The sequence below is a fragment of the Bipolaris zeicola genome, assembly GCF_000523435.1.
Source record: "Bipolaris zeicola 26-R-13 unplaced genomic scaffold scaffold_5, whole genome shotgun sequence".
Lineage (NCBI taxonomy): Eukaryota > Fungi > Ascomycota > Dothideomycetes > Pleosporales > Pleosporaceae > Bipolaris > Bipolaris zeicola.
Window position 1 is genome coordinate 148,069 of NW_006912054.1, and position 25,676 is coordinate 173,744.

The window sequence follows — 25,676 nt, forward strand, 5'->3', positions numbered from 1 at the left end:
GTTTTGGGTATAATATTTTTTTTCTTGATTCTGTATAGGTGTTTTTGTTGTGCTTGAGGTCAAGGTGCATTGTCGTTGGATTGCGTTGAGGTTTTTACTAGGCGGGTGGGAAGGGACTTGGGAAATGTGGGTGTTTGTACTGACCTTGCATGGGGGTGGGTTGTGGGAGAGACAGTCGCATTTGCATGGTGCCATCTTCATCGTCTTTTGTTTCAAATTTGTAGGGTACGGAGGTGGAAAGGTAGGGTAGAGACTGATAATTTGAGAAGTTTTATCAATCATTTTGCGCGTATATTGGGCAGGTATGAGACTTGGGCTTTGTGATGCGGCCTTTTTTTCTCCAGAAAGGATAGCCTACAACTGACACTCGTGTCCTCAGTCTAGTTGTTCGGGGTAAACTTATGGGGAGGTGATGCAGTGCCACTTTTGGCCATTGGAATTTCACAAATTACAACGTAAGGTATCTTCTCGGATCAAGTGCTGATTCTTTTATCATCTCGTAATACCTTACAAATACAGTACCCTCCTATCTTCCAAGCGCAATGGTATCATAAAATACGGATCGTGAAGTAAAAACACAACATAACAATGAAGAAAAAGAAAAGAAAAGCCGGACCATATACAGAATATCATGACGCGTGTTCGATACCAAGTTTTCACTCACTCCCCCTTTACACCACCTACCACGTAAACCTCCCCGAAACCCTCTTCTCCTTAACCTCCCTCTTAGCAGCACTCGTTTTCGGCAACGCACTCGTACAATCAATCATATTCCGACCCGTCACACCCATCATCCCCATCTTAACCATCGCCACAACAAACGCATCATCCCACGCCTTCTTACTAACGCCAAAACTTGCAAAAGCTAGCGCCGTCGCCGGGTTCCTCGCAACATTTCTGTCGGCTGGGAGAGTAAAAGGCGCGTTTCCACGAAGTGTTTCGGTGTAGTACTTGATGTCCCAGACGCCTGGGGTAGAGTCAAGAGCAGCACCGGCTTGAGAGGGGTCGACGAATTGTTGTTTGGCAGTTGAGTGGGCGCCGAGGAGGGCGGCGAGATCGACGGGGGTAAAACCTCTGGAGGCTGTGATGTATCTTATCAGAAGGTGTTTCTTAAGATATGCTGTTTGGAGGGAAACTCACTGAATAACCTGACGACATCGTTTCCTCTGGCATCACCTCGCGGTAGTATTCTCCAGTCGTTTTCGCGGCTGGAATCCTGGCGCCCGATTCGGATGGGGACGGTGGGACCTTCAGGACATGTCTTGACGGCGTGTGCGGCGGCGAACTGGATGAGATCGCCGACGCCGACGTTGGTTTGCGAGGCTACGCCTGCGAGGTTGCTGCAGAAGCGTTGGAGGCCGCGGCTGGGGGCTTGTGCGCATTCGTTGGCTAGGATGAGAGAGCCGTCACAGGCTCCTGGGAAGCAGTCGTGGAAAGCAGCTCGGATGGCGGCGCGAGCAGCATCTGTGCATTCGCCGTTTGCGGAGAATTGTTGGGTGAGAGTGGCGGATATTTGGGTCCAGATGGCAGGGCATTCGCTTGGATCATCTTTGTTGCCGCCACCACCGCCGAAGATATTGCTGAGTAGGCCGAAGATGTTGATGAATTGTCGCTTTTGTACGGGAGGAGGATCTGCTACTATCCACTTCTCGTCTTCACCAAATGTGTCATTGTTGTAGGCTTGGACTGTGCTGGCAGCCGCTAGGCCAGAGATCAGAATGTTGCGAATATACATTAGGTATGTAAGGTAAAAAGCGCGGGTTTGACCAACAGATTGTTCTAGGATGGGGGTCTGGAATGACTGGAAGAAGTTGAAAGTAAAGTAAAGAACGACTGTGATAGTATTGGTTCCAAACACAAAGATGTCTGAGGCTCATCTACTTATACCTAACGATATTTTTCGGACGGCAGAGGGGTAGTACTCACGATTAATGTTCATCCATGACATGGCACGAGCAGATCTGCGTCCGAACCCTGAAGCTTGAGGGTAAGCTTTAGAGAGAATTCTGAAATAGAAACAGATCTGACGGGCCGCTAGTCAGGCGATAAGAGCGACCCGCTGTTGTTTTGAAGAACCGTTACCCACTAACATGTTTCCAATATGGTAGCGCATGCTTGCAGTCCGGCAAAGGGTAGCCGATGTGCAGATCGACCTTGGATATGCAGCGTGATTGCAATAACCTACCTCATAAGACGAGCTGGGCATGTTTGGAAGCTTGAGTTAGCAAAGTCTTACTCGCCAACATCTAATGGCGGTTATGTCGTGTCTCTGCCGTCAGCTTAGAGTATACGCAATGCGCTACCGGAAACCACCATTCCAGAATTACTTAACACTGTGTTCCAGAAGTAAAGAATATCCAATGGCAGCATCTTTTTAGGAATACAGCAGACCATGTACTGCTTGATGGGAGGTGAGCCCTTTCCGTGTCGAAACAATAAGTTGCTAAAGAAAGGCGTGGGGATGATGTCTATTGTTTCAGGATAGATTTAGACTAGCGAGCGCTATGAAGCAGATCATCATCGGCAATAAACGAGGATCGCCGCGACCCTGGGGGTTGGGCCACAGACGCCATAAGTTTGAGGCATCAGGGATTAAGATTGACCTTTACCAGACGGGGATTAGCATACCAAGGTTGTTTGTCGTGGGCTGATCAGCGACGGATTGCAACTTCTGGTCTGATGTCCTTCATGGGGTGCTTTCTCTATGAAATCCGACTGCAGGGTGCTATTGTGAACAAATGCTACTTGTGTTGATTGCAGGGAAAGTGGTACAAAGAGTCAAGTGGGTGTTGTGATAAAAACGCTAAGTGGACGCCTTGGGGAAGATAGTTAAAACGGTAGTCCCCTAGTGAGAACCTTATTACCGAATTGCGCCCTTGCAATTAGTTCTCGCTCCACTAGTATCGCTAAATCAACGATAGTCTCTTGTACAAGCATTTGGACCGCGCCGGGAGCCGCAAGGCTTGGTAAACTGGCAGTATCAGTGTTCGCTGCTGAGATGTGGCAGGCACACTAATCATTAACCTCGAGCGCATGTTCACGCCAGTGGTGAAATGTAATATTTCCAGAGACCAGCAGTACGAAAGAAGACCTTACCGACGTGAAATGTCTTCTTTGCATACTTACCACGTGAGACCCTCGCTTCGAGCTCCTGCAGCGCGAAACCGATATGCACGCACCGCCGCTCTACCACCCCAAAGAATGCCACCGCCTCTCAGTGGCTGAACTGGAGCCATTCAAGGTCTTTCGTGTCATGTCGCGAAAACGCGCCGCCAGTCATTGAGATGCAGTCAGACTTACGTAGTCGCAAAGCCATTGGAGTCAAATTTAGCTCCAGTTGTTACATTCATAGAATCCCACAACAACGAATGCGATAACGTTAGTGCTTACGCTTGGGGCAGTTGACAGGACGTGTCAAGATACGTGATATTTGTAGCAGATGTGACAGAATGAAGTAGATGATTGGGGATAAAGAGAGCACTTGGTATGTGGTTACGGAACGATATGGAGCGATACTAGGAATATATAGCCTCCAAAGGGAGCTTGTCGGTACGCAACGATGCCGTAATAGCATTAAACCCAGTTCTTTAGTGATGAGAATAGCATACTTGTTAGTCAGGTAGATCGATGTCGAGTGCTTACTCGGACAGAGATTGAGTGTGCGCGGCCGAACTCAACTAACTGCATTCCGAGTGACGATTGAGTTGTGACAAATTTCCGTACCCCACGCTAAGTGGCACGTGAATGACCGTCACTATTGTAGACCATGAGATGACTGAACATGTGACAATGGAGTTGGTGTTTCACGAAAACAGCTTCGTGCTACTTAGACGTGTATGCATCGCCGAAGGACTTCGAAAATTGAGTGAAATTGGTTTTCTTTGATTTTTTTCAACGAATATGGTAGTAATGCCGTTAGCGGTGTTCATTCTCTTTCATTGTAGTTTCTTTGATCCGCAAATCAATGCCTTCAGAATGTTCAACGCGTACAATGATCAGTAGTTTAGTGGATTTTGGAGAAGGTGATACTAATTACCTCGAATAGCAAGTACCCATTTTTCACTGGTCCTATTGGACCGGAATAGTGCTCCCAGTTCGGATATCATACATATGTACGCCAAGAGTGTTGGGGTACACTAGAAGTAGGAAGCTCGAAAATATGTACCTGGAGAATTGGCCCAAGCTGTGGCTGTACCGTGACGTCACATCCTCAACCACGTCCCATCCCTATCTCAGAACAGTAAACAATCTGCAGCTTTTTGCTACAGAAGGTATAATTCTTCCATGAAAGGAATTTCAAGAGCTTGGAAGCATGGAAAGAGACTGCAAAAGATGTTTAATTTGACCTTGAAGATGATCAATGCGCACTCATCTTATACACAAGGGTAGGAAGATTAACTCCTACCCATCATTACCAGTAAGCTCTTAGACAAGAAAAAAACTTGAATAAACTCAATTCTACACAAGAGACGATGTTACACATACTTGAACATCTGAATTTCACGTGAGATTGATTTGTATGTTTACCAACCAACAACACGAACACGACTGTTTACATCCCAACATACTCCACAGCATACAACATCCGAATCCATACCCACCCCAAGCTTCGCCCCGCATAGCAAACCGCTTTCCATTCGTCCCGTACTACACTCAGCTTAAACCTCAAGATATAGATTAAAAAAAGATCATCTTGCACAACCGTCCTCACCTCTACACACCCTCCGTCGCACCCACCATGCTCTCCCACCTCCGCAAAGCCCTTCCACCCTTCCCCCTCCTCTCTTCCACCCAACAATCCAACAACAATTCCCAAACCCCCAAGGATGGTGTTTGCAACTGACTGGCCGCATACAAGGTTTGAAGACTATGATGTTCGGCCGTTTGTGAAGAAGTGTCTTGAATGGGCGCAGGAGTTCAACTGTGTTGATCAGATGTTGTGTAGAAATGCGAAGAAGCTGCGGGATGTCAAGGGTTAATTGTGAGAGAGATGGATCTGTAGGCTGAGTGCAATTGGGCGTCACCCTCAGTTCTTGAGATATCATAGCCAAACTGGCTGTAAGTCTTATTCTAACCAGTAGACACCTGGAAACTCTTGAACTAGACTCATCAAAGGTAAACAGTCATCCACCGGACTATATGCTAACAACATCTAAACGCCGTCGCCATGCATATCTGCATATCATGCTAGGTATCCAACTTAATGCCTAATGAACAACGCCAATTGCAAACTTCAATCGAACCTCGTATTCCTTATTTCCCCCCAAAGATCCTCTTAATATCTGCAAACTTGACCGGTTTAACAAGATACATATCTACGCCCGCCTCTTGAGCATCCATCTGATCCTGTGCACTCGCTAATCCTGTGAGCGCTACAATATGGCTCTTGGGCAATCCCATCTTCGCCTCATATTGGCGAATTTGCCTCGTACTCGTCAGTCCATCCATGACCGGCATGCTAAGATCCATAAGCACAAATTCAAAGGGTCTACTTGGTGTGGCCGTAGACTTGGATTCAGCCTTGAAGGTTTCAAGAGCTTCGAGACCATTAGTAGCTTCGACATAGCGCAGATTCTGTCGCTTAGCGAACACGACTAGGAGTTTGAGGTTGATAGCGTTGTCGTCTACCAGAAGAACGCGTGGATTAAAGTACTCGCCATTTTCACTATGGCTGGGACTCAAAGGAGTGATGGTCGAGGGGAAAGGCCTTGGCGGAGGTGGTGAAGGAAATCCGACAGAATCATCATCTTGTTTCGTGGACGACGATTCGGGAGGCCTGTCGCTATTACTTCGCTGGGGTAGGTTTCTCTCTGGGACGAGAGACTGAAACTCTGGCTGCACGACGGAGGAGCTCATCGAACGGCTGATGGCTCGCTCGGTGCTGAGCTGTGAAGCGCGACTTTGACATGATAAAAGGGTTCGAGCAAGTTTCCGAGGGCCGCAGCTATCAAAGATTTAGTAAAATCAATGGCACTAAAGAAGTTATGTTACTTACGGCTGAGTGACAATCTCAGCTATCCATCCTAGCGTATCGATTTGTCGTGCAAGCTGAGTCTCAACTGCTGCTTTCTCGGAAGTATCTGTGCAAACGCAGATCACACCGAGTGGAGACTTCTTAGATCGATTGGCTGTTGCCTTGTGTATTAGTTGGAAGAGTGATGGAGAGTCGGTAAGTAGGAAGTCGATGTCGGCCAGCGAGGTATTGCTATCGGAGTTTTTCGACTCAACAATTTCCATATCAAAGTTCTTGCAGGCATTCTCCATTGACTGTTTTGTCCTCAGGCCACGTTGGACACAGTCGGTCTCAGTCATGTCGCAAACGATACTGGCTGATAAGCCCTTCAACTCTTCTGGAGCGCGCAGAAGTGCATGGTCCTGGTGCGCATTCTCCTTGGAACCGATTGGCAGGCGCATGTTAATCTTGATAATGGTACCGGCATTTTGAGTGCTTTTGACTTCGATCTCGCCCTTGAGAGATTCAACAATTTGCTTTACGATTGAAAGACCCAACCCGGTACCAGAACTGAAAGGATCCTCTTGGCTAAACGGCGAGAATAGCTTCGTCCGTTGGTACTCTTGCGACATTCCTCTTCCAGAGTCTTCGACGCTGATACTCAGGTTCATGAAATTGGCAGTCGAGCCGTTTTGTAGCATCTTGATGGCAATGAAACCAGAATCAGTGTACTTCAAAGCGTTGCCCACCAGATTCATCACGATTCGACGAAGAGCGCCGGGCTGAGAGCGCACAATCCAACTGACATAAGGGGCCACGATTAGCGATACAGCAACAGAGCCATGTGTATCTCTGCCTTCTACGTCGGTGTTGACATTGGAATTTTGTTTGGAGCCTTTCACAGCTGCATTTTCGGCTTGGTCATAGATGGCAGATCCACGAATATGGTGTGTTTTTCTAAACGTATGGCCAGCGCAGACTGTGTCGCAAACTTCTTCGACCAGTTGAGCCAGGTCGACGTCAGAAGTAACACCAAGAATGGAATTATCGGCCGGGAGTCTCTTGTTCCGACCTTGACCTCGATGTCTTTGGACAGCATTCCCCTTCTGTAGTTTGTTAATCTTTGCGTAATCAAGTACATGGTCGATGGTATCCAGTAGCGTCTTTCCGCATGTTTCAATGGAAGAGACGAGAGATTCTTGGTATGCCGATGCCACTGTCTCACGTAGAAACTCGACCGAGCCGAGGATACCATGAAGCGGCGATCGTAGCTCGTGTGAGATGGATGCGATGAAGGTTGTCTTGGCACGGTCCGCCTTTTGCGCATTGAGGCGCGCTACCTCACTGGTGACTGAATTTCCAAAGGCCTGTAGGTACGGCAGCTCGTTATCTGGACTCATCAGCCTTCCAGCTTGAGCTGTCCAGATGAAACCACCTGCAATCCATCTTTCCGTACTCGGATCCCATAAAGGCAAGAAGATCAAACTGCGAACCTTGGGCAAGACCTTCAAAAATTCTGTGGGAACGAATCGTTCTCGCTTCTTTCGCGGCTTCTTTGTGCCTGCTGTAGATGCGTTTACAGTGCGGTCCGATTGCTCGGTTTCGGAGCGCTCGGATCTCTCATCGGATGAATTGACGCCGATGCCGTCTTCATTGAAATTGAAAAACTTTCCGTAAGGGTAACGGTGTATGTATCGCTCCATAGCAGCCTCGGTGAAGCTAAACTCAGAGTGCACCAGACTCGCGTTACCTTCCCGCAAAGAAAGCCCGGCTACAGGGCAAGGTTTGCTATCGACGATGTTTGGATCTGCCGAACCATGTGTGTTGACAAGGTTCTGTTTTTTTATTCTTCGCGATGTTGTCGAGTCGCCGGTATCGGTGTTGTGTGTTGCACTCTCGTCACTGCTCCCAGCGTTTCGGTTATAGTCGTAGAGGTGAGTCCTTATGCCGGCTGCAGACGTATCGAAAAAGACGACACCATCAGCATCAGTACTCTGCCGTATAATGCGAGCTGCGCGGTGAAATATGCGGGATGCGTCCGACTCGGAATCGCGCTTGCGCTGCGCTTGCCTGCTGGCTGTGGCATGTGTGGATGTGGAGTTGCATTCAGACTCTTCCTCATCTAGCGTCACCAAGCGCGCGTTTTCAGTCTGCCGCTCCATAGTGCTGGATCGATTGCTCTCCTCGCGCATGTCCTGGGCAGACGAGCGCTCGATGAACTGGGTCAAGCCTCGTACCATGCGCTCCCCCTTATTCCTGTCCATACTGTCTTTGGCCAACTCGAGGTGCTCCATGATGGCGGCTGCAACATCTTGCATAAAGCGCACCTCAGCAGCAGTAATACCTGCACGAGGCCTTTCGTCAGATACAGCATAGACACCAATGCGATTTCCAGCCTTGGTGACAATGGGGACACCCGCGTAAAACCTCACACCAGGCTCGGACGTGACATAATCTCTCTCAGCGAAACGAGGATCCAGTCTGCAGTCAGGAATGACCATGCACTCCGCCTCGAAGGTATCGCCATTATCTTCCTTTGCGATATATGTCGATGTGAAGGTGTGGTAACAGACAGCGTCCACCTTGTTCAGTATGGCATTGCCTAGCCACACCTCGTCCTCAGGCGCTTCAGCGACAGGTTTGAATAGCGAAAGTGTGCGAGTGGCTTCAGCGAGGATATACTGTCGGCTCGAGTCGATCAGGGAGACCATAGCCCGGCGCGTGTCAAGACGGAGCGTAGCCAGCTGCGCAAAGGCAGTCAGAGAGCGATCGCGCGACGACTGCGGCTGGTAGCCAGAGTAAGTCAGAGGCTTGCCAGAGCCGTCGGCATCTAGCAGGCTCTGGCCGTCGAGCCATGGGCGGTAATACCTGGGGGAATAGGGTCAACGGCAGCTAGCGTGGAGTACATATGCATAACGACGAACCTGTGGAGATCACGCTCTCGGATTGCTTCATAAGAATAGCCCATGGTACTGTGTGTTAGCGGGGGGGTATCTCAACATGGCATTCCACACGCGCAATAATTCACGTATCCCAAGGCAAAGGCACAGTGGCGGGGGACATGCGGCGAGTTGTGTCAACCCACGCCATCGACGATTAGCTGGAGATTGATGCCGCGGACGACTGTTTTGAGCGGGTAATTAACTCGATGCGTATTAGAGGCCCCGACCCTGGCCAGTGGAGGTTCCAAGATTCCACGGTCATTCTGCCATGGGTACAGAGAATCCGATGAAAAGACGTCTGTGGTTATCGAAGCATGACGTGCCATCGGAAGGCGCGCTTAGTGGCTTTGTACCCGCAAATCCGAGCAGACGCCGATCTCCCGCAATGCCGCCGATTTGCAATGAACAGAACCTGCACACCGAAACACACCACGCGACAAGGCCGGCGACACAGGAGACGCAATGTTCGGACTGCCGGATGCGAAGCGGTAAATCTCGACCAGGAAGACATCCAGAACCGGCTGCATCATACTGACCTTGCCAAGGGTGCGCCGCGACGAGCTCCAATCGCCCACATCATCACCACGCTCTTCGCCGGATCGAGACCTCGAGGAGCTTTTGCGGTCCAAGATCCACAGCCAATTTACGTATACAACGACCGAACAATTTGTCGAAGATGCTGCGCACAGTGATGACGATGAGGCGGAACTGCGACTCTTTGCTGCACCTTCGAATGCGCCCGCGCAAACACACAAGATCCGTTTATCGTCCCCCACTGCCGACAGTGGAGAGCCGGGCCTCATCTTGAAGAAGCCCCGAAGCTACTATTTTGCCGATGAGCCCACAAGTGACGAGGAGGCTGCCTTCCAGGCGGCAGCCATCGACGGAAAGGGCGTCTTGGAGCTGTCACAGCTGCCTTGGCCGGGCTGCGCCTTGCCGTGGAAAGTGCGCAAAATCTCGCCAGCAGGGATGAGAAAAGAAGTCCTGGTCGGCCATCCTGCAATGCTCGCCACGGCGGAGGAAAAGATACACAAACGGACAAGAAAGAGCAAGAAGACGCGAATCGCAATCAGAAAGAAGCTGCAGGCGACCAAGGAGAAGCAGAGTGAGCAGGCACGGCTTGCGCAGGAGAAGATGGAGGCGGAGCGCGAAAAGAAGACGCGCAGAAACAGAGAAAAGAAGTTGAAGAAGAAGGCCAAAGAGCAGGCCAAGAAGGCAGCAGATGGAGGGAATGAAGAGATCAAGGATGTTGCGGGAGATGCACAAGAAGCATCTTCATCTGTGACTAGCCCTACTCCCGCTCCCGCGGATGACGCCATGACCTAAACTCAACTATGTGACATTTTTAGGTTACAACAATCACGTGGATGCTGACTGGGCTAAGCATGCGCCTTGGAGAGCGTCCTCTATGATACAGGACTTTCAATCACCATGTTGCCTTCATCTCCTTCCCCTTGAAGTGCGCCGTATGCAAACGATATCTAATAGCAATATCTTTCCCAGTCTGCTTGACAGCGAGGGAACCCTCTGTAAATACCTGAGAGCACAAAGGCGGATACAACTCCGGTACAGAGAGCCCCGCCGCTCCTTCCAACACCGTGTCCGCACTGCTCCTTCCCCGTTGAAGGCCGTGCATGTTGATCCACATGTGCACATGGGTTCCTCGCTAGACATGTATCCTGCGCTCCTCCCTTCTTGTATATCACAGGAGGCCGGCTAGCAATGTAAAAATACAACAACACCGAACTATGCATTCAAACGCTCCTCTTGTCGTATCTTTTCTCAATGCTGTCTATCACACCTAACCCCATGACCTCTGCATTCAGCCTTGTCGCGCCACACTATAGGCTGTGCACTCAGCCTTACCCCTCCCCGCTCATCATAAAAGTGACGACGTCGCAAGCCGTGGCGATATCCGCTCATAAACTTCTGCGCTGTCTTTCTCTTAGATACGATTTTGAGTATAGCCTAACGTCACATACCCCTGACTACACGTTTTGTCAGCTTCGGTCTCGTCAACATTGTTGTGCTAATTATATTATAAGATGGGTTTATCGATGCTTCTATACCAAGGCAAGTTGAGGAATTACTATGAAGATTTAAAACTTTACACAAATGGTACTATCATCAAGTCTAAGCGGAAGCTAATGGAAAAGCGGACTGTAGTATCTCGAAATGATACGCCTGAATCAACATAGAATCTTGGGAGCTTCTGTGCGACCAGCCGCAACCTGCGAATGATTCAGATCACCTACCGGAGTTTGCATACAAGTCAGCATCACCCCAGGAATGTATTCGCCTGATTGACATCCTCGAGCTTTCCACAGATGGCACCGTTATATGCGCTATGAAAGAAAAGCAGTTTAATCTCCATTAGGGCAGCTATAATGCTCTTTCATATTGCTGGGGCCCATCCAGACCTCTGCATCGAATCATTATCAATAATAAAGTCCTATATATTCGAGAGAACCTTAGGAATTTTATGTGTTCTGCGCTCACAGCTCACGAGGATGCCTGTCATAATTTATGGATCGATGCTATATGCATCAATCAATCGGATTTTGCTGAGAGAGCTATCCAAGTCGGCCAAATGCACCAAATCTTTTCCAATGCAGGCATCGTCTATACTTGGATAGGAAATTGGGACACTAGATTTAGCTCAGCCTTCCAAAAACTTGAAGAGCCCCGCGCAAACAGTGAGCTAGCTTTTTCATTCTTTCACCCCAATGTTCATGCATAAACTCCAATTATATCATACCACGTTGTACCATGTTCTAAAATTGATATAGTTCTCAGAATCTGCAATATATTTTCAAATGTAACCATTTCTATGCGGCACTTGTTTGCACGAGACTACTGGAGCCCGATGTGGATAGTCCAAGAAAATATCCCGGCTTCCAATATTCGCCTCCACTGTGGTAGCAAGTCATTAGATTGGAACACTGGATCGGTATCGCAAATCCTACAGGCAGCCATCAGAGAGCTATGGAAGATTCATCCTCCTATAACGCAAGCAAACTCCAGGAACATGAGCGTTGCACAAACTTTGGTTCGTCTGTCTCTGAGCCGTGCTAGAGGTGACAACACCGCCAATTCTCCAACCTTGTATGAGCTTCTTAGTCAACTGGGGCAAGGGGAATGTGCAGACGTCCGTGATAGGATTTACTCACTACTTGGGCTGTTCCCCGAAGGGCCGAGCCTACAGATCGACTATCTCATTAGTACTCCTGCCCTTTTCTTCAACGTGCTACTAGCACTTGAACGCAAGAGAGGATTTCGTGACTGCCTGGTCTTAAGGCGTTCTCTGAACCTCACCCACCAGGATCTAGAGGACTACTGGGTCAGTCACAAGCGGCAGCACAGTAACTCTGAGGATATAGCGATCCACTTGGCGGAACTCAAGTCGATCAAGGAATGGAGCAGTCCACTAGCTCTAGAAATCGACTTTACTCCCTTACATGCCGAAATAAGATCCAGCGATTATATTTAGGAGTTTGCACGCGTGCCGCACCTCAGCCACGTACTTATTCTGAGAGACGATTCTACTTTCGTCAGGGATGCGACAGGAACAATGACATGTGTCGCATTGGGACTGATTCACAAGTCCCGAGAGTTCTGTAATGGGCCTTGTCGTGCATACCAGTGGTCACATCTCCGACTCAGCGTATTTCCTTAGGAGTCATTCCAACCCGCTACAGTAAGGAAGCAAATTTGGGTGTCATCACCGCCTTCACTATCCATTCATATCAGCCCATCCATGCTGCTCTTCCTTATCAGGTGGTTCGATATCACTTGGTATAAGTGTCGTGCCGGCAACCTTGGCAACAGTGAATTCCCGTTCTCAAGACAATCGTACTGGAAGACTACCGGGTATACAAAGATATGTCGCCCTCTCCGATCCCAATTTCTACATTTTTTCACCATCCGTATCAAGAATTCGATCAAGGAAGTAATTCTTTAGACTCCGGAATTGGAAGCCAGTAGGATTATTCCGTGCAACTGTACGCCAACAACAGATTATTTTGGAACATCTACGATGAGTGGCCGTGAACAACGGTCTACTGAACATATCCACTATTGGTAGAGAGACCGAGTGCGATGTTGCTTCATGATCTCAGACGATGGGGACCCGCCAGATCCTCCCAACAGGGTGCAGCGAGTTTGCATTATGATCAAACGTCATCATCCTCTCCCCTTCGTTCGTCAAGGTTACTCTGGTAACCAGAACCCGGAACCGGTTGCGCTTTCTGTAAACATGAACATGTATCTAGTTGATATGCCGGTAGTTGTGCGTCACGACTTATTGAGGATTTGAGTATGAGATTTCGAATAGCATGACGGAGTCAGTATATACTAGAAAGCGCCCTTCAGCCTTTCAGACAACTGCTAACGTAGAAAAAGCGAAAGCGATTTTTTGTACATGCTGATCATTTTTGAACAATGTCTCACGCAGTAGAAGTTGTAGTTGTCAAAAAGCTTGTTTCGTGGTGTTTCAACATTTGTAAACATGATCTGTGATCTGCCGTGCATGACGGCCCAGGCACATGCAAGGCATCAACGGAGTCTGTTGGAAAATCGATCGCATAATAGAGAGCTTTTCAGCGTGGGCCAAAATTCGTAACATGTCAGCGTAGAAGTTGGGTTTCACATAGAAAGAATCTCCGGCTTGTATGTGGCAGAAGGTGATGCAACAGTGGCGGTGGTGCCCATTGCCTTGAGCGTGCTCGCTCGCTTCTGCGACCCAAACGCCGAGTCAGTTGGAAACAGGGACCCAACGTGACCCTTGACACCACCACTCACCTACACCAACTGGCCCGCATAAAGGTGCCCAAGAGCAGTACCGAACGCGCAAACCTTCGATCGGCACAGCTCGTCAGCCCACCATGTCGTCTTACCTCAATAATCTCCTCACCAACACGACATCGCGCTACAACAACCTGCGACGACAGATCCTATCCGACGAGGCAGATGGCGATACAGAAGACGACTCGCACCTCTCGCGAGTACTTCGCGCATATTACACGGAAAAGGGCAGGCCCTTCCCCCAATGGCTTCCACCAGACCCAAAGGGCCCCCAACCCACGACCCCGACGCAGTTCGCATCTTCTTCGTCGCTGCGACAACAGGGACAAGCACCGCCAATGGGCAGAGGAGGTGGAGGACTCAGCGATCTGTGGGACACTCCTGCGCCGCAACAGCAGGCACAAGAACCACTGTCGCTCCGCCGAGGTGCAGGGGGACGTGGCGGAGGAGGGCGCCCGATGCAAGGCCGACCCATGGGCAACTCCATGACGCCAGAGCCTCAAGTGCAGGGACGACCATTGCCGAGTCAAAGGGCTGGTAGCTACCAGAGCTCGGTAGGAGGACGTTCTCAGGCCGAGTCTTCATCACCACCACCAAGCGCAGGAGGGGGCACATCCGCGCAGGAACGGCTCAAGGCCAGGCTATGGGGGAGGTCACAGAGCCCAGCGCAGCGCGGACCAGCTTCAGATTCTGGCAGCGCCAACCCGTCTAGCCCGCGCAGCCCATACGACCAAGGAGGGCGACCACCATACCCAGAAGAGCGAAGCAACAGCTATGGAAGTAATGGCAGCGCTGGTGGAAGGCAGCAGGGCTATTCTGGCATGTCGGCAAACTCGCCTTGGACTGGCAATGCCGATCCATATGCGCCACAGAATGGTGGAGGATACGGGGGAAGTGCACCGCCACGCGGACCACCACAGGGCGGACGTATGGGCCTGCCGAGTGGACCGCGCATGCGCTGAAGGCCTTTTGAGTTCTTGGTGGGTTGAGCATGGCGTAACGGAGTGGTTGTTGGTACTCACTGGGAAGGCAAGCATGGGTCTGTAGACATTTGGCAACATAGTTCAGGTTTACTGTACAGGCAGGTCCTTAATAATATCGATCTATTCAACACAGGGCCGTAGCAAAGCACCGGTTTCAGTTTTCGATTGTTTGCGCGCGTCATATCGTTGTCCAGGTCGTGCTACCACTACCACCACCTGATTCGATGAGGGGCGACGGTAGCGGCGACGCGTTCCCCGCGCACAGCCACACTCGTCATCCGGCGAGCTGAGCCTAGCCTGCAAGCATCACCTGCGACTATACGCCGTTGTTCAAGCATGTGCACCTGTTTGCCTAATACCTAGATTATCTTCTACATACTCACCAGCATCTTAGTCCTACACGCAAATCTCTCTCCATCTAGTCCACTGTATAGCCCTGGTGGTCTTATAGCCCCGCATGGCTTCCCACGCAGAGGCGCCACCCTCTCCAACCGCGAGCTTCTATGATATGAGTGATGATGAAGAGGGCGAGTACAACACAATTCGACATACTAGCAGTGGCAAAGGTGTAAAGCTACTGTATACAAAGAGCAAAGTTCGCACAACGACGTGTACATTTGGCCATCTGCAGACTGGACTAACACGCATAGGTATACGTACATCCCTCACCCTCATCTAAGGACAACATCCCTGGCTTCATTGCCCTCATACAACAAAAGTCAACCCGCTCCCCCAACGATGTACGCCCTACTTCATCCTCGTCAGCCCGAAGTGTCAGCGCGTCCTCATTACTCCTTTGTTGGATACCAGAGTCGAGCCTCGGCGATGCATACGATACCTACGTCAAGGTTGATCTATCAGACTCCTCGTCACCACCTAAACAGTCATATCTGGTGCCACCACCTCCCACGCCTTCCACACACTCTGTAACTCCCGGATATGCATTTGCACTACCCGTCAGCGAGATATATTCGGTCTTGATACGACCACCAAGTATAGGATGGTGGTTTGGGAGCGTGGTTGTCAATACCCGTGCTGGTGACAGTTTTCCTGCGCTATTCTTCCATGACAGTGAGTGCCAGTCCACTATCATGCAAAGGAAGAAGCTAGCAAAGGAGAGTTTTGACCCGTTCGGTGACGGAGGTGGCATGTTCTGGGGCGGCGACGAGGTACTCAGATGGCTCAAACGATACGTGACAGTTGAGCGGTCGGGGGCCGACCCGAGCATATATCTCATTGATCCCTCTGAAGAAGACAAGAAATCATTTGGAAGAGATGTGGCACCGAGAAAGAGCACAGAGGGACAAGCAGGCACATCATCTTCGCAACAAGGCGGACAAAGAGACGGAGCCATGGATCCAGTAACAAAGGCGCTCAAAGAGGCGAGATGGAATTTCCTTGAGAAGCTCAGCCAAGTCACTACATTTACAAGAAGGACTGCACAAGCCGTTGCAGACAACCCCAAAATCCCTCCTCAGGTTAGGCGCTTGATTCAGAATCCAGAGGTACAGACCTTGCAGGAAGAGTTCGACAGTGCACGGTTATATCTGGCGAGGTGGGCTATGGGAATCGCCGAGCAAAGTGAACGAGAGCGAAACCAGCGCATATGGACAGCCAAAGACGTCTTGGCCATGGAGGAAAGCGACGTCGGCGACTTTGAGATTCTAGACATGGACAAGATGACCATGGCCGATCGAAGAAAACCAGTCACCTTGGAAGAGTGGAAGGGCTTCTTCGATTCCAAGGGACGGTTGCAGTTGATGCCAGACGAAGTCAAGGACCGGATCTTCCACGGTGGCTTGGATCCCGACGACGGTGTGCGCAAAGAGGCCTGGCTATTCCTCCTGGGTGTTTACGAATGGGAGAGCTCAGAGGAAGAGCGACGCGCCCACATTAACAGCCTTCGCGACGAGTACATTCGACTCAAAGGCGCATGGTGGGAGCGGATGGCTGAAGGTCAGCACACCCTAGAGCAAGAAGAGTGGTGGAGGGAGCAGAAGAACAGGATAGGTTAGTTCCCGTGTTTGCTTTCGCTCTTTTGAATGTTCACTGACTTTCCCCATTCTATGGGGTTCGTTGTGTAGAGAAGGATGTACATCGCACAGATCGCAATATCCCCATCTTTGCTGGTGAGGATATTCCTCATCCTGATCCCGACTCTCCATTTGCAGATGTTGGCACGAACGTCCATTTGGAGCAGATGAAGGATATGCTGCTTACCTACAACGAATACAACAAGGGTCTTGGCTACGTACAAGGTATGAGCGATCTCCTCGCGCCCATCTACGCAGTCATGCAAGACGATGCAGTTGCCTTCTGGAGCTTTGTGGGGTTCATGGACCGCATGGTGAGTTTTCCGATAAACAATCAACATTGGAACAAAGAGGCTGATTATGAAATAGGAACGAAACTTCCTACGGGATCAGTCCGGGATGCGCAAGCAACTCATGACTCTTGATCATCTTGTACAGCTCATGGATCCTAAGCTGTACCTGCACCTTCAGTCAGCGGAGTCGACCAACTTCTTTTTCTTCTTCCGCATGCTACTTGTTTGGTATAAGCGAGAGTTCGAATGGGCAGATGTACTGCGGTTATGGGAGTCCCTATGGACCGACTACCTAAGCAGCAACTTCCACATCTTTATTGCATTGGCTATACTGGAAAAGCATCGGGAGATTATCATGGCGCATCTGAAGCACTTTGACGAAGTGCTCAAATATGGTAAGTGAAATGGCCCCTGAAGAAGCCCTTCTTTATACCTAGCAAACACTGACATTGCTTTAGTCAATGAGCTCTCCGGTACAATGGACCTGGAGTCAACACTCGTCCGCGCTGAGTCTCTATTCAAGAGATTCCAGCGAACAGTAGAAACTATTGACAAAAAGGGAAACTTTCCCTCGGCACCACAAGCAAGGCAGCGGAAGCCAGCCACTGGGGTGGCTGGTAGTTCGGGCTCCTCATCGTCAGCCAACCAAGCGACGAGCTCTGGTACTGACAAAGGCAAGCAGGCTGCCGGGGATGAGCAAGAGACGAGGGTGATCAGTCCGGAACTCCGCGCATTGTTGAGTCGAAAAGTAGAGAAGCTCGACAAAGATCAGACGTCAGAGCAGGGTGGTGGTGTTGGCAAGTAGGCGTGGTGAAGGATTGTTATCGTTAATTCATGAGTGGCGTTATGGGATGGCAGGATAGTTTTGGGAATACATCGGGGCATTCACTGCGGCTGGCGCGTTTGATAGGCTAATTCAGAAACGCCATTGATGATATCGTATCTCCACGTTCATTGCGCACCCCGCACTTCATCTTTCGTCATCACGTGGTGCCACGTCTGCCCTCATGCATCATGTTTTTATGTTTCATTTTCAAGGATATACCTACTGCGTCCTGACCGCGTTTTCACCTTCAATCAAAATCGGTTGCGCGGCTGTCGCTCATGGGCCTGACTCGCGCGTTCTGTTTTCTCCAAACAGTAGCCTAACACTTCACAACTTTATTGATCACCAACGCTACACTTGTATGATATGAACAAACCGCGTGCGGCTGCACCCTTCTCCCTTCATGAAGAGAGATACCGTGCCAGTGAAACTTTCAATGAACTATATCAATCGCTTCATCGACCGGCACTTGTCGCCGCGTCCGCGTACACAACGACCCTCTCAGCCGCCGAAACCCCTAGCGAGCTCCCATCACCAACAAAGGATACGCTTGCGCCCTCATTCTCACCACAAGCACAAGCGACGCAAACGCCGCCGGGAGATGACGGCTTTCAAGGGACCTTGGTCTAGCGACCTTGATTCCTTCAAGAAGTTGGTGCACTCGATACCAGAGCAGTACAAGCACTCTTTCGCTACTTCCTCAAAGGCAACGCTCGACAAGATTTGCGATCCAGGCGTGCTACATGTCTGGGAGTCAAACTCTGATGTCGACAGCTTTCTGCACCTTGCCTCAATCATTGCTAAGCTCTGCAATCTTGGAGTGCGCAAGAACGCCGGCGCGAATCCCAAGGATGGCTGTATGGTAATTATCGCTGAAGATAACAGTAGTGGGAGCAACTATAGTCGCATCTGCGAGTATGTTGGTTACTTGACTGGAGCCAAACTACGGAGCCACCTCGAAGACACTGTTGCCGCGTATGGCAAGATTGTTGTGGTCAGGGGTTGGGACAACAGTGTACTGAGTGGGCAGCGCGAGGCGCTTGAGAAGACTGTCCGACGAATCAACATTGCGATTGAACGTGTACTGAAGATGGGAAAATTCGAAGGCAAGAAGAGGAAGATTGTCTGGCATCACAATGCAGTCATACCATTCTTGTTGCATTGGATCAACACCACGACACCGGCCTTGCGCTCGACCATATCTGCGATTACCATCACTGGCTCACTGGACTTCTCCACTGGCATTGGACCCTCTATCGCCGGTCGCGCAAACAAGGTACCAGATCTCGAGCGTTTAGAACAGTATGCGAAGAAGCTCGGTGTTCCTGTTGTCTTTCTCGACTCGTCGTCACAGCTCATCAACTTTGACTACTTGGGTACATATATGTACTACTACGCCTACTACATCAACACCTTCCTACCCTCCTCACTATCTCGACCTCACCTCGAGAAAGCTCAAGACGAACTTGTAACCTTTGCGTTTCGACTTCGCGCAGCCAGCGAAGCCAAGTACGGCATGGAAGCAGTAAAAATGGTACAAAAGTACCTCGACCCACGCACCGCCAAACAATGGGCCCACAACTGCATCAACAAAGACAGCTACGAAAAATCCAAATGCCGCGCCGCCGGCAAAGACGAATCCATCCACCACGCCGTTCAACTCGCCGACTGTCCTTTCGCCCGCTTCTCCTCTACCCCAGGCGTCCCAGCCTTCGCGCGCCTCGCCGTCGGACCCGCCTCGACCTCAACACCAGACCACTACACCGCCGCCCCCGTCAGCATCGCATTCCGCAAATCACAATTTCGCCCCGCTAGCCCCTCAACCTTCTACATCCTCATCCCCCAAGCCACCCAGGACCTCGAAAAAGTCACAAACCGCATCCAAGGCCTCATGATGGCGGTCCTCGAGCGCGTCCGCCGCGAAAAGGGAAACCCGGTCCTCGGCGACACTGAAAAAAGTATGTGGCGCGATGTCGTTAAAGCGTGCACTTGGGCGCTTGATGGGAGTGAGGAGAAGATGCCAAAGGATATGGTGAGGAAGGTGCGGTTTGTGAAGCAGAAACTTAAGACGGGGACGTGGGGGTATGCGGTTAATGCTCCGGCGACTACTGATGCGGCGGGTGGAGCTGCGGGGAATGGCGCTGCGCAGGCGGGTGTTGAGATGAATCGCCCGTATGCGTTTGATCAGGGTAAAGGGCAGAGTGCTACACCCGGGTATTATCAGGGTGGTGTGCAGCATGTGCTTCAGGCGCCGGTGGATGGCGCTGCTCAGGTTGCGCCTGCGCAGGTTTATCCTAGTGTTGGGCTTGGAGGGCTTCGTGGTAGTGGGCGTGGGTTTACTTGACATGTTCCTTTCTTTTGTTCCGAAGGTATGCTGGCATTGTAGTTTTTTGCTTTTTTTGCTTTCTTTCTTGTTTACACGTTTTAGCGTTGTCGGACATGCATGAGCATTGAGCATGTGGAGTTTAGGTCATGACTTGATGATTAGATGATGCATGGATGGGTATATATATCTTATGAGTAATGACACTTATGACTGAGTATGCTTTGAGCGTAATGTAGTTTTTTGCGTGCTAGTGATGGAAATGATTAGGTGGAGAAGTGTGGACGAATATGGTTCTGGGACGGTGTTCTTTGACCTGTTCTGCTTCATATGTTTTTTCGATGTTGGTTTTGAGGGCTGGTACCTACTAAGAGTATACTATTAAATACTGCTGGTTGTAGGCGTTATAATTCATTACACCCAACTGTATGATCCTCTGTTCGATGTTTAGTATCCTCTTCCTGAAACTTTACATAGACTGTAGCTGTTTTTGTTCATTGTTATGGTAAAGAAATACTGCAGGCTTTCTCACTCATTCATGGCTTTTGCGAAAGACATACACGAGGGAGTAAGATATATTCAAATTACAGAGTCTTTGTAGTTATATACAAGAAGAATGATACTAAATACATGATATCTTGGGGCATGAATCCACCACGCAAACGCCCACACCTAGAGCGAGTCCTCTGTTTGTTGACCATGGGCTTCCCCGGATAACCTAGCTAATTCCATTTCCTTCTGGATTATCTCAAGCAGCAGGTGAAATCTCACTGTATATGGATGATGAGATCCATATTGCTCGGTCAGTTCGTTGTGTGCTTGTTGGTATAGCTTCGTTGCTTCCACGTATCGATGAAGTCTGTGCAAAGAACGGGCGAGATCGCCAGTAAGCATCAGTGTATCGAGATGGCGTTCCCCAAGCTTCTTGGTGGATATCTCTAATGCTTCCCGATATAACTTCTCAGATTCCCTATACCTACCCTGAGCAGATAAAATTCCTGACATATCACTCATACTACGCAGGATTAAGCTATGCCTCTCTCGTAGTTCTTTCTTACCCACCCCTAGAACTTCTTGAAGTAGCTTTTCCACCTCGCTATACCTGTTCTGATAACGCATTACTGAAGCTAGGTCAGTTTTAGTTGACAGCGTTAAGTAGTGCTTCTTTCCTAGCTCTTTTTCATACACCCCTAGAACTTCTTGATAGAGATTTTCTGCCCCGCTATGATTTTTTCGACTACACATCAATGAAGCTAGGTTGCTTTTAGTTGACAGTGTTGAGTAATGCTTCTCTCCTAGCTCTTTCTTGCAATCCGCTAGAGCTTTCTGATAAAGATTTTCTGCCTCATCGTCCTTGCCTTGAGAACGCAGTGCTGATGCCAAATGTGTCACACTTTCTAGAGTACTAGGATGGTACTCTCCTAGCTCCCTCATTTTTGCTTCTAGCGCTTGCTGGCTGAGTCTTACTGCCTCTTCGTGCCTACCTTGACTCTGAAACATCACCGCCAATAGTGACATAGTAAACAGAGTTGTCATATCACTGGGACCCAAACTCTTCTCCTCAATAGCTAGTATCTTTACTGTAGCCTGTGTTGCAGCAGTATAGTCCCCTTTTTCAAATAGATAGAACGCTGCATGTTTCAGAACTCGGGTCCACAACAGCAATATATCTTTACCGGATGGCTTGCTGTTAAAAAGTAGTTCCACGTGCGGAAACAGCTGGTGCCACTTTTCCCAGTTCTTGACAACCACATTAAGCGGCTCTTGCGCTATCAGCTCTTGCGCCGTTAGCTCTATGAATTCTCCTTCCCATCGCTCTGCATCACCATGAGACGACAGCCATGCTCGTGTGCAGAACTGCACTAGAGCGTGCATATCGCATACATTATCTGCGGTCGTCGATACCAAGGAGTACGCTCGTAGAGTAGTTAAATCCTCGTCAAACCCATAATCATCATTATCATCTCCATTTTCTTCATCTTTGTCTTCGTCTTGGTTTTGGTGTTGGTCTTCGTCTTCATCATCTTCTACGCCAGTCGCCTTTACCATGTACTTTCTGAATCGCCGCAATGTCCACTCTGGTATGCCCTGTGAGTCAAAGAAGCTCATGAGCGACAACAGATCGGCTGCCGATTCTCGCTCATGGCGGATCTGCTCGAATGACATTTGCCAGGTATTCAGTATAGAGCTGGAGGCACTCTGATCTCGACGCAACTCCACTACATCGCACTTCAGCAAACGCACTCGATTCGTCTTGTTTTTCTGAAAATTGTCCAGATAACGTGACACCGTCATGTTTGTACATCGGTTAATGTACGCAGCCGCTTCTATGATAGCAAGAGGTATATGTTCGAGTGCGTGTAACAGTTTTAGAGCGCTCTTCTCAAGGGGCGGGTTGCATAGTTTGTTGCGCAACAGCTGGAGGCCCTCGCCTATGCTCATGGCAAGCACCTCGCGAATCCTGTTGTGACCGCCTGCTAGGCTGGAGACCGCATCTTTGCTCCGTGAAGTAACTAATATCGACCCGTTGAGGCTCTGGGGAACATATGTGGCCAGGGAAGTAGGGCTGTCGGTATCTGTCTCATCCCGCTTGCGCTTCCGTGATGGGAAAAAGGTCTCTACATCATCAACATTGTCTAATACCATCAACCACCTCCCATTTCTCTTATCCCGCAGCCAGTTTTTAACCAGCTGTAATACGTTCGCCTTGGGTTCGTCCTTGCCTGGCAGCTGTAGCTGGTCTGCGATATCTTTATACGCTTCCTCGAACCGGGCGCGGGTACTAGCATGTACCCAAAAGACAAATGTCTGCGGGCTCGCATCGTGGATGCTATGGGCGTATTGTATCGCAATCTGCGATTTGCTACTACATATCAATGTATTAATCTTGCAATAGGCCTACAATACGTCAACATACCCTACTCCGCCAAGACCCACCAGCGCTGCTCGCGCTCCGTTTCCCGCGCACTTGTCGCGCACCCATGCGAGGATATCGGGCCGGTCGACGTAGTCCGGATCTGGTGCAAACGGCAGCGTGGAGAAAGGTTCAAGTTGACGATGAGGTGCTGGCAGACCGTTATCCGCTCGGCCAGACCCAAAGTTGAAGTTCATCGTCCCACCAGGTCCACAGTGTGGAGCTGTGATGGCGGTGTGAGCATCCAGGGGCCCGTGGAACGTGCTGGTCATGGTGCGGCGGAGAAGTGACTTCGTAAAACCTTCTGGTCAGAGAGAGAGAGAGAGAGAGAGAAGTCAGACGACTTGCAGCTATGTGTGCTGCCTGGATAGGAATGTGCCAGGAGAGTATCAGTTTCAGCCTTGTGTACTTCAAGTTCTGCGATGTTCAGTATTTCCTACTTCTTTTCTATGTAACTTTGTGCTAACTATTGAATTTGATTTATTCAATATGCGCCTGCTACGACGCAACGACTATGGCGGATACATCCTGCAAGAATTTGTAGGGGAGACCGTTCCCCGTTACGCCATCTTGTCTCACACCTGGGGGCCAGATCATGACGAAGTCACCTTCGCAGATCTCGGCAAAGACACAGACACATATATTTCCAAGCCAGGTTACAAGAAGCTACGGTTCTGTGAAGATCAGGTTGCCAAAAATGGCCTCTGCTATTTCTGGGTAGACACCTGCTGCATCGACAAATCGAGCAGTGCAGAGCTCACCGAAGCGATCAACTCCATGTTTGCCTGGTATCGCGATGCCGCGCGATGTTACGTTTATCTTTCTGACGTTTCAGCTGGCACCCCAATTAGTGGATCATCAGACCGACAAGAATGGTACCCTGCTTTTCAGCAAAGCAGATGGATGGCCAGAGGATGGACGATCCAAGAGCTACTAGCTCCCGCATCGGTTGAATTCTTCTCAGTCGAAGGCCAGCGACTGAATAACAAATACTCGCTTTTGCAGGGACTCCACAGCATCACTGGAATAAGCATCGAAGCTCTTCAAGGAAGTCCGTTAGTCGGATTCAGCATAGAAGAGCGCCTGTCGTGGGCGCAAAAACGCCAGACAAAGCGCGAAGAAGACATGGCATATTCACTTCTGGGTATCTTTGATGTAAATATACCGCTTATATACGGAGAAGGTCGGAAGAAGGCCTTTGCCCGACTGCGTAGGGAGATCGACTTATCCGCAGATGGAGGGCCTTCAGATACACCTCAGAGCGACATCCCAAAAGACCAAAATGAAGACTCGCGGAAGTATAATGAACCTGTATTCAATCGGACTATATTAGGGAAATATGTGGTATCAGGAACTCATGTCACAGGCGGTAGTACAGCCAACTTTAACTTTGGAGAAGAACGCTATGTTCGCCATTGAAAGAGAAATTCGAATCTAATGTCTAGACATAATACCAGCACAGACGATGAAGAATCTGGTATTCACGTTTGTAGAAGGAAGAATACTTGAAGGTCATTAGGCCTGGTGCGTCGCTCGCTAAAGATACAATGGAGAAGTTATTTGAGCCATATAGGCTTCCAATCCGGGTTCACACTGCCTCTTACTCTCTCACCGTTCATGATACCATAGACATAGACCTCCCCTCTTACTGGAACTGGCCTCAGCAAGAAAAGCGTCATTGCATCTTCCAAGATCCACACTTCATCGGCTGGCCGTGACACACATGTAGCGATTCCAAAGTAGTAGTTCATGGTTCTGAAGAAAGTTCGGTTACCTAGCCCGATCATGCGTTTGTATCGCCCCACTAGGGTGTTGTTGATTTGGGAAACATTGGCTTGGTCTAAGTCGTCGGCTGATGGTAGTGTTTGGAGCACCGCCTCATTGACAGAAGTTTGCCGCAATGCATTCAAGTTCCCCAACCTCTCCTCGTAGTCGTCTAAAGTGGTAGGGTCGGAGCTACGGTCTCCTATTATCTTGGAGCACCACGTCCCTTCCATGAATTTAGAAAGAAGCTTTCTTTCCTTTTTTTGGACGATCAACTATCATTCTCCGAAGATAAAGCCAGGCCTGTTCACTTGCCTCAATCGAGTGTCTCTTCGTGGTTCTGCTGACCGCACCTATCAAGATGGCTTCAAGTCGAACCAGGTCAGGAATATCAAGCTCCCATCTCAGATACTCTTCACGTGTTTTGTCGTTCAGCTGCTTTGTCATTTCGCATGTCAGGCCGCCATCTTTTCCCGTGATTTGCTGAGCGATAGTAGGTTTACTTCTCGAACGAAAGATACGCCGGGTAAGATCAAGATTGCTCCATATTCCTGCTGGATCGGACCACCTCTGAATCCCGTTGTGCATTCTTCTAGATTCTTTGGCCGCCCGTCAAGAAAAAGAAGGCCACTGATCCTTTGATCGTCCGCAATTCTTCCAATTTACTGTGTATGTGTTTGTCGCGGAGTCGTACACGCTCATAAATGTAAGCGAAAAGCTGGAGAATGCTGCTTCCGTATAAGAAAAGCCGGATGCAGAAAACATAGTTGATTTTCAGCCAGCTTGCCAGGAATCCGAAGCTGTTATAACTATAACCAGCGAAGTGTTAAAGATTTTTGTGC

The 25,676-nt window shown here is 49.6% G+C and overlaps 9 protein-coding genes across 9 annotated transcripts; 6 read left to right on the forward strand and 3 right to left on the reverse strand.

Annotated features, from left to right (window-relative positions):
* Nucleotides 1-680: 680 nt before the first annotated feature.
* COCCADRAFT_82769 (uncharacterized protein) lies at nt 681-1,735 on the reverse strand (the record flags this gene model as incomplete). Its single annotated transcript, XM_007709050.1, has 2 exons — nt 681-1,081; nt 1,141-1,735. 2 exons carry the CDS (start codon nt 1,733-1,735, stop codon nt 681-683), a joined length of 996 nt encoding a protein of 331 aa, XP_007707240.1.
* A 3,518-nt stretch (nt 1,736-5,253) lies between these two features.
* COCCADRAFT_769 (uncharacterized protein) lies at nt 5,254-8,921 on the reverse strand (the record flags this gene model as incomplete). The annotated part of the gene is made up of 3 exons (XM_007708946.1): nt 5,254-5,944; nt 5,996-8,821; nt 8,878-8,921. The coding sequence occupies 3 exons, from the start codon at nt 8,919-8,921 to the stop codon at nt 5,254-5,256; spliced, it is 3,561 nt and encodes a 1,186-aa protein (XP_007707136.1).
* Nucleotides 8,922-9,357: 436 nt separating this feature from the next.
* Nucleotides 9,358-10,221, forward strand: COCCADRAFT_22085 (uncharacterized protein; the record flags this gene model as incomplete). Its single annotated transcript, XM_007708969.1, has 2 exons — nt 9,358-9,383; nt 9,441-10,221. 2 exons carry the CDS (start codon nt 9,358-9,360, stop codon nt 10,219-10,221), a joined length of 807 nt encoding a protein of 268 aa, XP_007707159.1.
* A 1,702-nt stretch (nt 10,222-11,923) lies between these two features.
* On the forward strand, nt 11,924-12,385 carry COCCADRAFT_32423 (uncharacterized protein; the record flags this gene model as incomplete). The annotated part of the gene is made up of 1 exon (XM_007709003.1): nt 11,924-12,385. The coding sequence occupies one exon, from the start codon at nt 11,924-11,926 to the stop codon at nt 12,383-12,385; it is 462 nt and encodes a 153-aa protein (XP_007707193.1).
* A 1,393-nt stretch (nt 12,386-13,778) lies between these two features.
* COCCADRAFT_771 (uncharacterized protein) lies at nt 13,779-14,671 on the forward strand (the record flags this gene model as incomplete). Its single annotated transcript, XM_007708947.1, has 2 exons — nt 13,779-14,574; nt 14,619-14,671. 2 exons carry the CDS (start codon nt 13,779-13,781, stop codon nt 14,669-14,671), a joined length of 849 nt encoding a protein of 282 aa, XP_007707137.1.
* Nucleotides 14,672-15,138: 467 nt separating this feature from the next.
* COCCADRAFT_772 (uncharacterized protein) lies at nt 15,139-17,812 on the forward strand (the record flags this gene model as incomplete). Its single annotated transcript, XM_007708948.1, has 5 exons — nt 15,139-15,276; nt 15,332-16,691; nt 16,766-17,028; nt 17,084-17,402; nt 17,466-17,812. The coding sequence occupies 5 exons, from the start codon at nt 15,139-15,141 to the stop codon at nt 17,810-17,812; spliced, it is 2,427 nt and encodes an 808-aa protein (XP_007707138.1).
* A 622-nt stretch (nt 17,813-18,434) lies between these two features.
* On the forward strand, nt 18,435-20,177 carry COCCADRAFT_32425 (uncharacterized protein; the record flags this gene model as incomplete). The annotated part of the gene is made up of 2 exons (XM_007709004.1): nt 18,435-19,922; nt 19,983-20,177. The coding sequence occupies 2 exons, from the start codon at nt 18,435-18,437 to the stop codon at nt 20,175-20,177; spliced, it is 1,683 nt and encodes a 560-aa protein (XP_007707194.1).
* A 651-nt stretch (nt 20,178-20,828) lies between these two features.
* On the reverse strand, nt 20,829-23,267 carry COCCADRAFT_32426 (uncharacterized protein; the record flags this gene model as incomplete). Its single annotated transcript, XM_007709005.1, has 2 exons — nt 20,829-23,019; nt 23,074-23,267. The coding sequence occupies 2 exons, from the start codon at nt 23,265-23,267 to the stop codon at nt 20,829-20,831; spliced, it is 2,385 nt and encodes a 794-aa protein (XP_007707195.1).
* Nucleotides 23,268-23,559: 292 nt separating this feature from the next.
* COCCADRAFT_775 (uncharacterized protein) lies at nt 23,560-24,489 on the forward strand (the record flags this gene model as incomplete). Its single annotated transcript, XM_007708949.1, has 1 exon — nt 23,560-24,489. The coding sequence occupies one exon, from the start codon at nt 23,560-23,562 to the stop codon at nt 24,487-24,489; it is 930 nt and encodes a 309-aa protein (XP_007707139.1).
* Nucleotides 24,490-25,676: the final 1,187 nt, after the last annotated feature.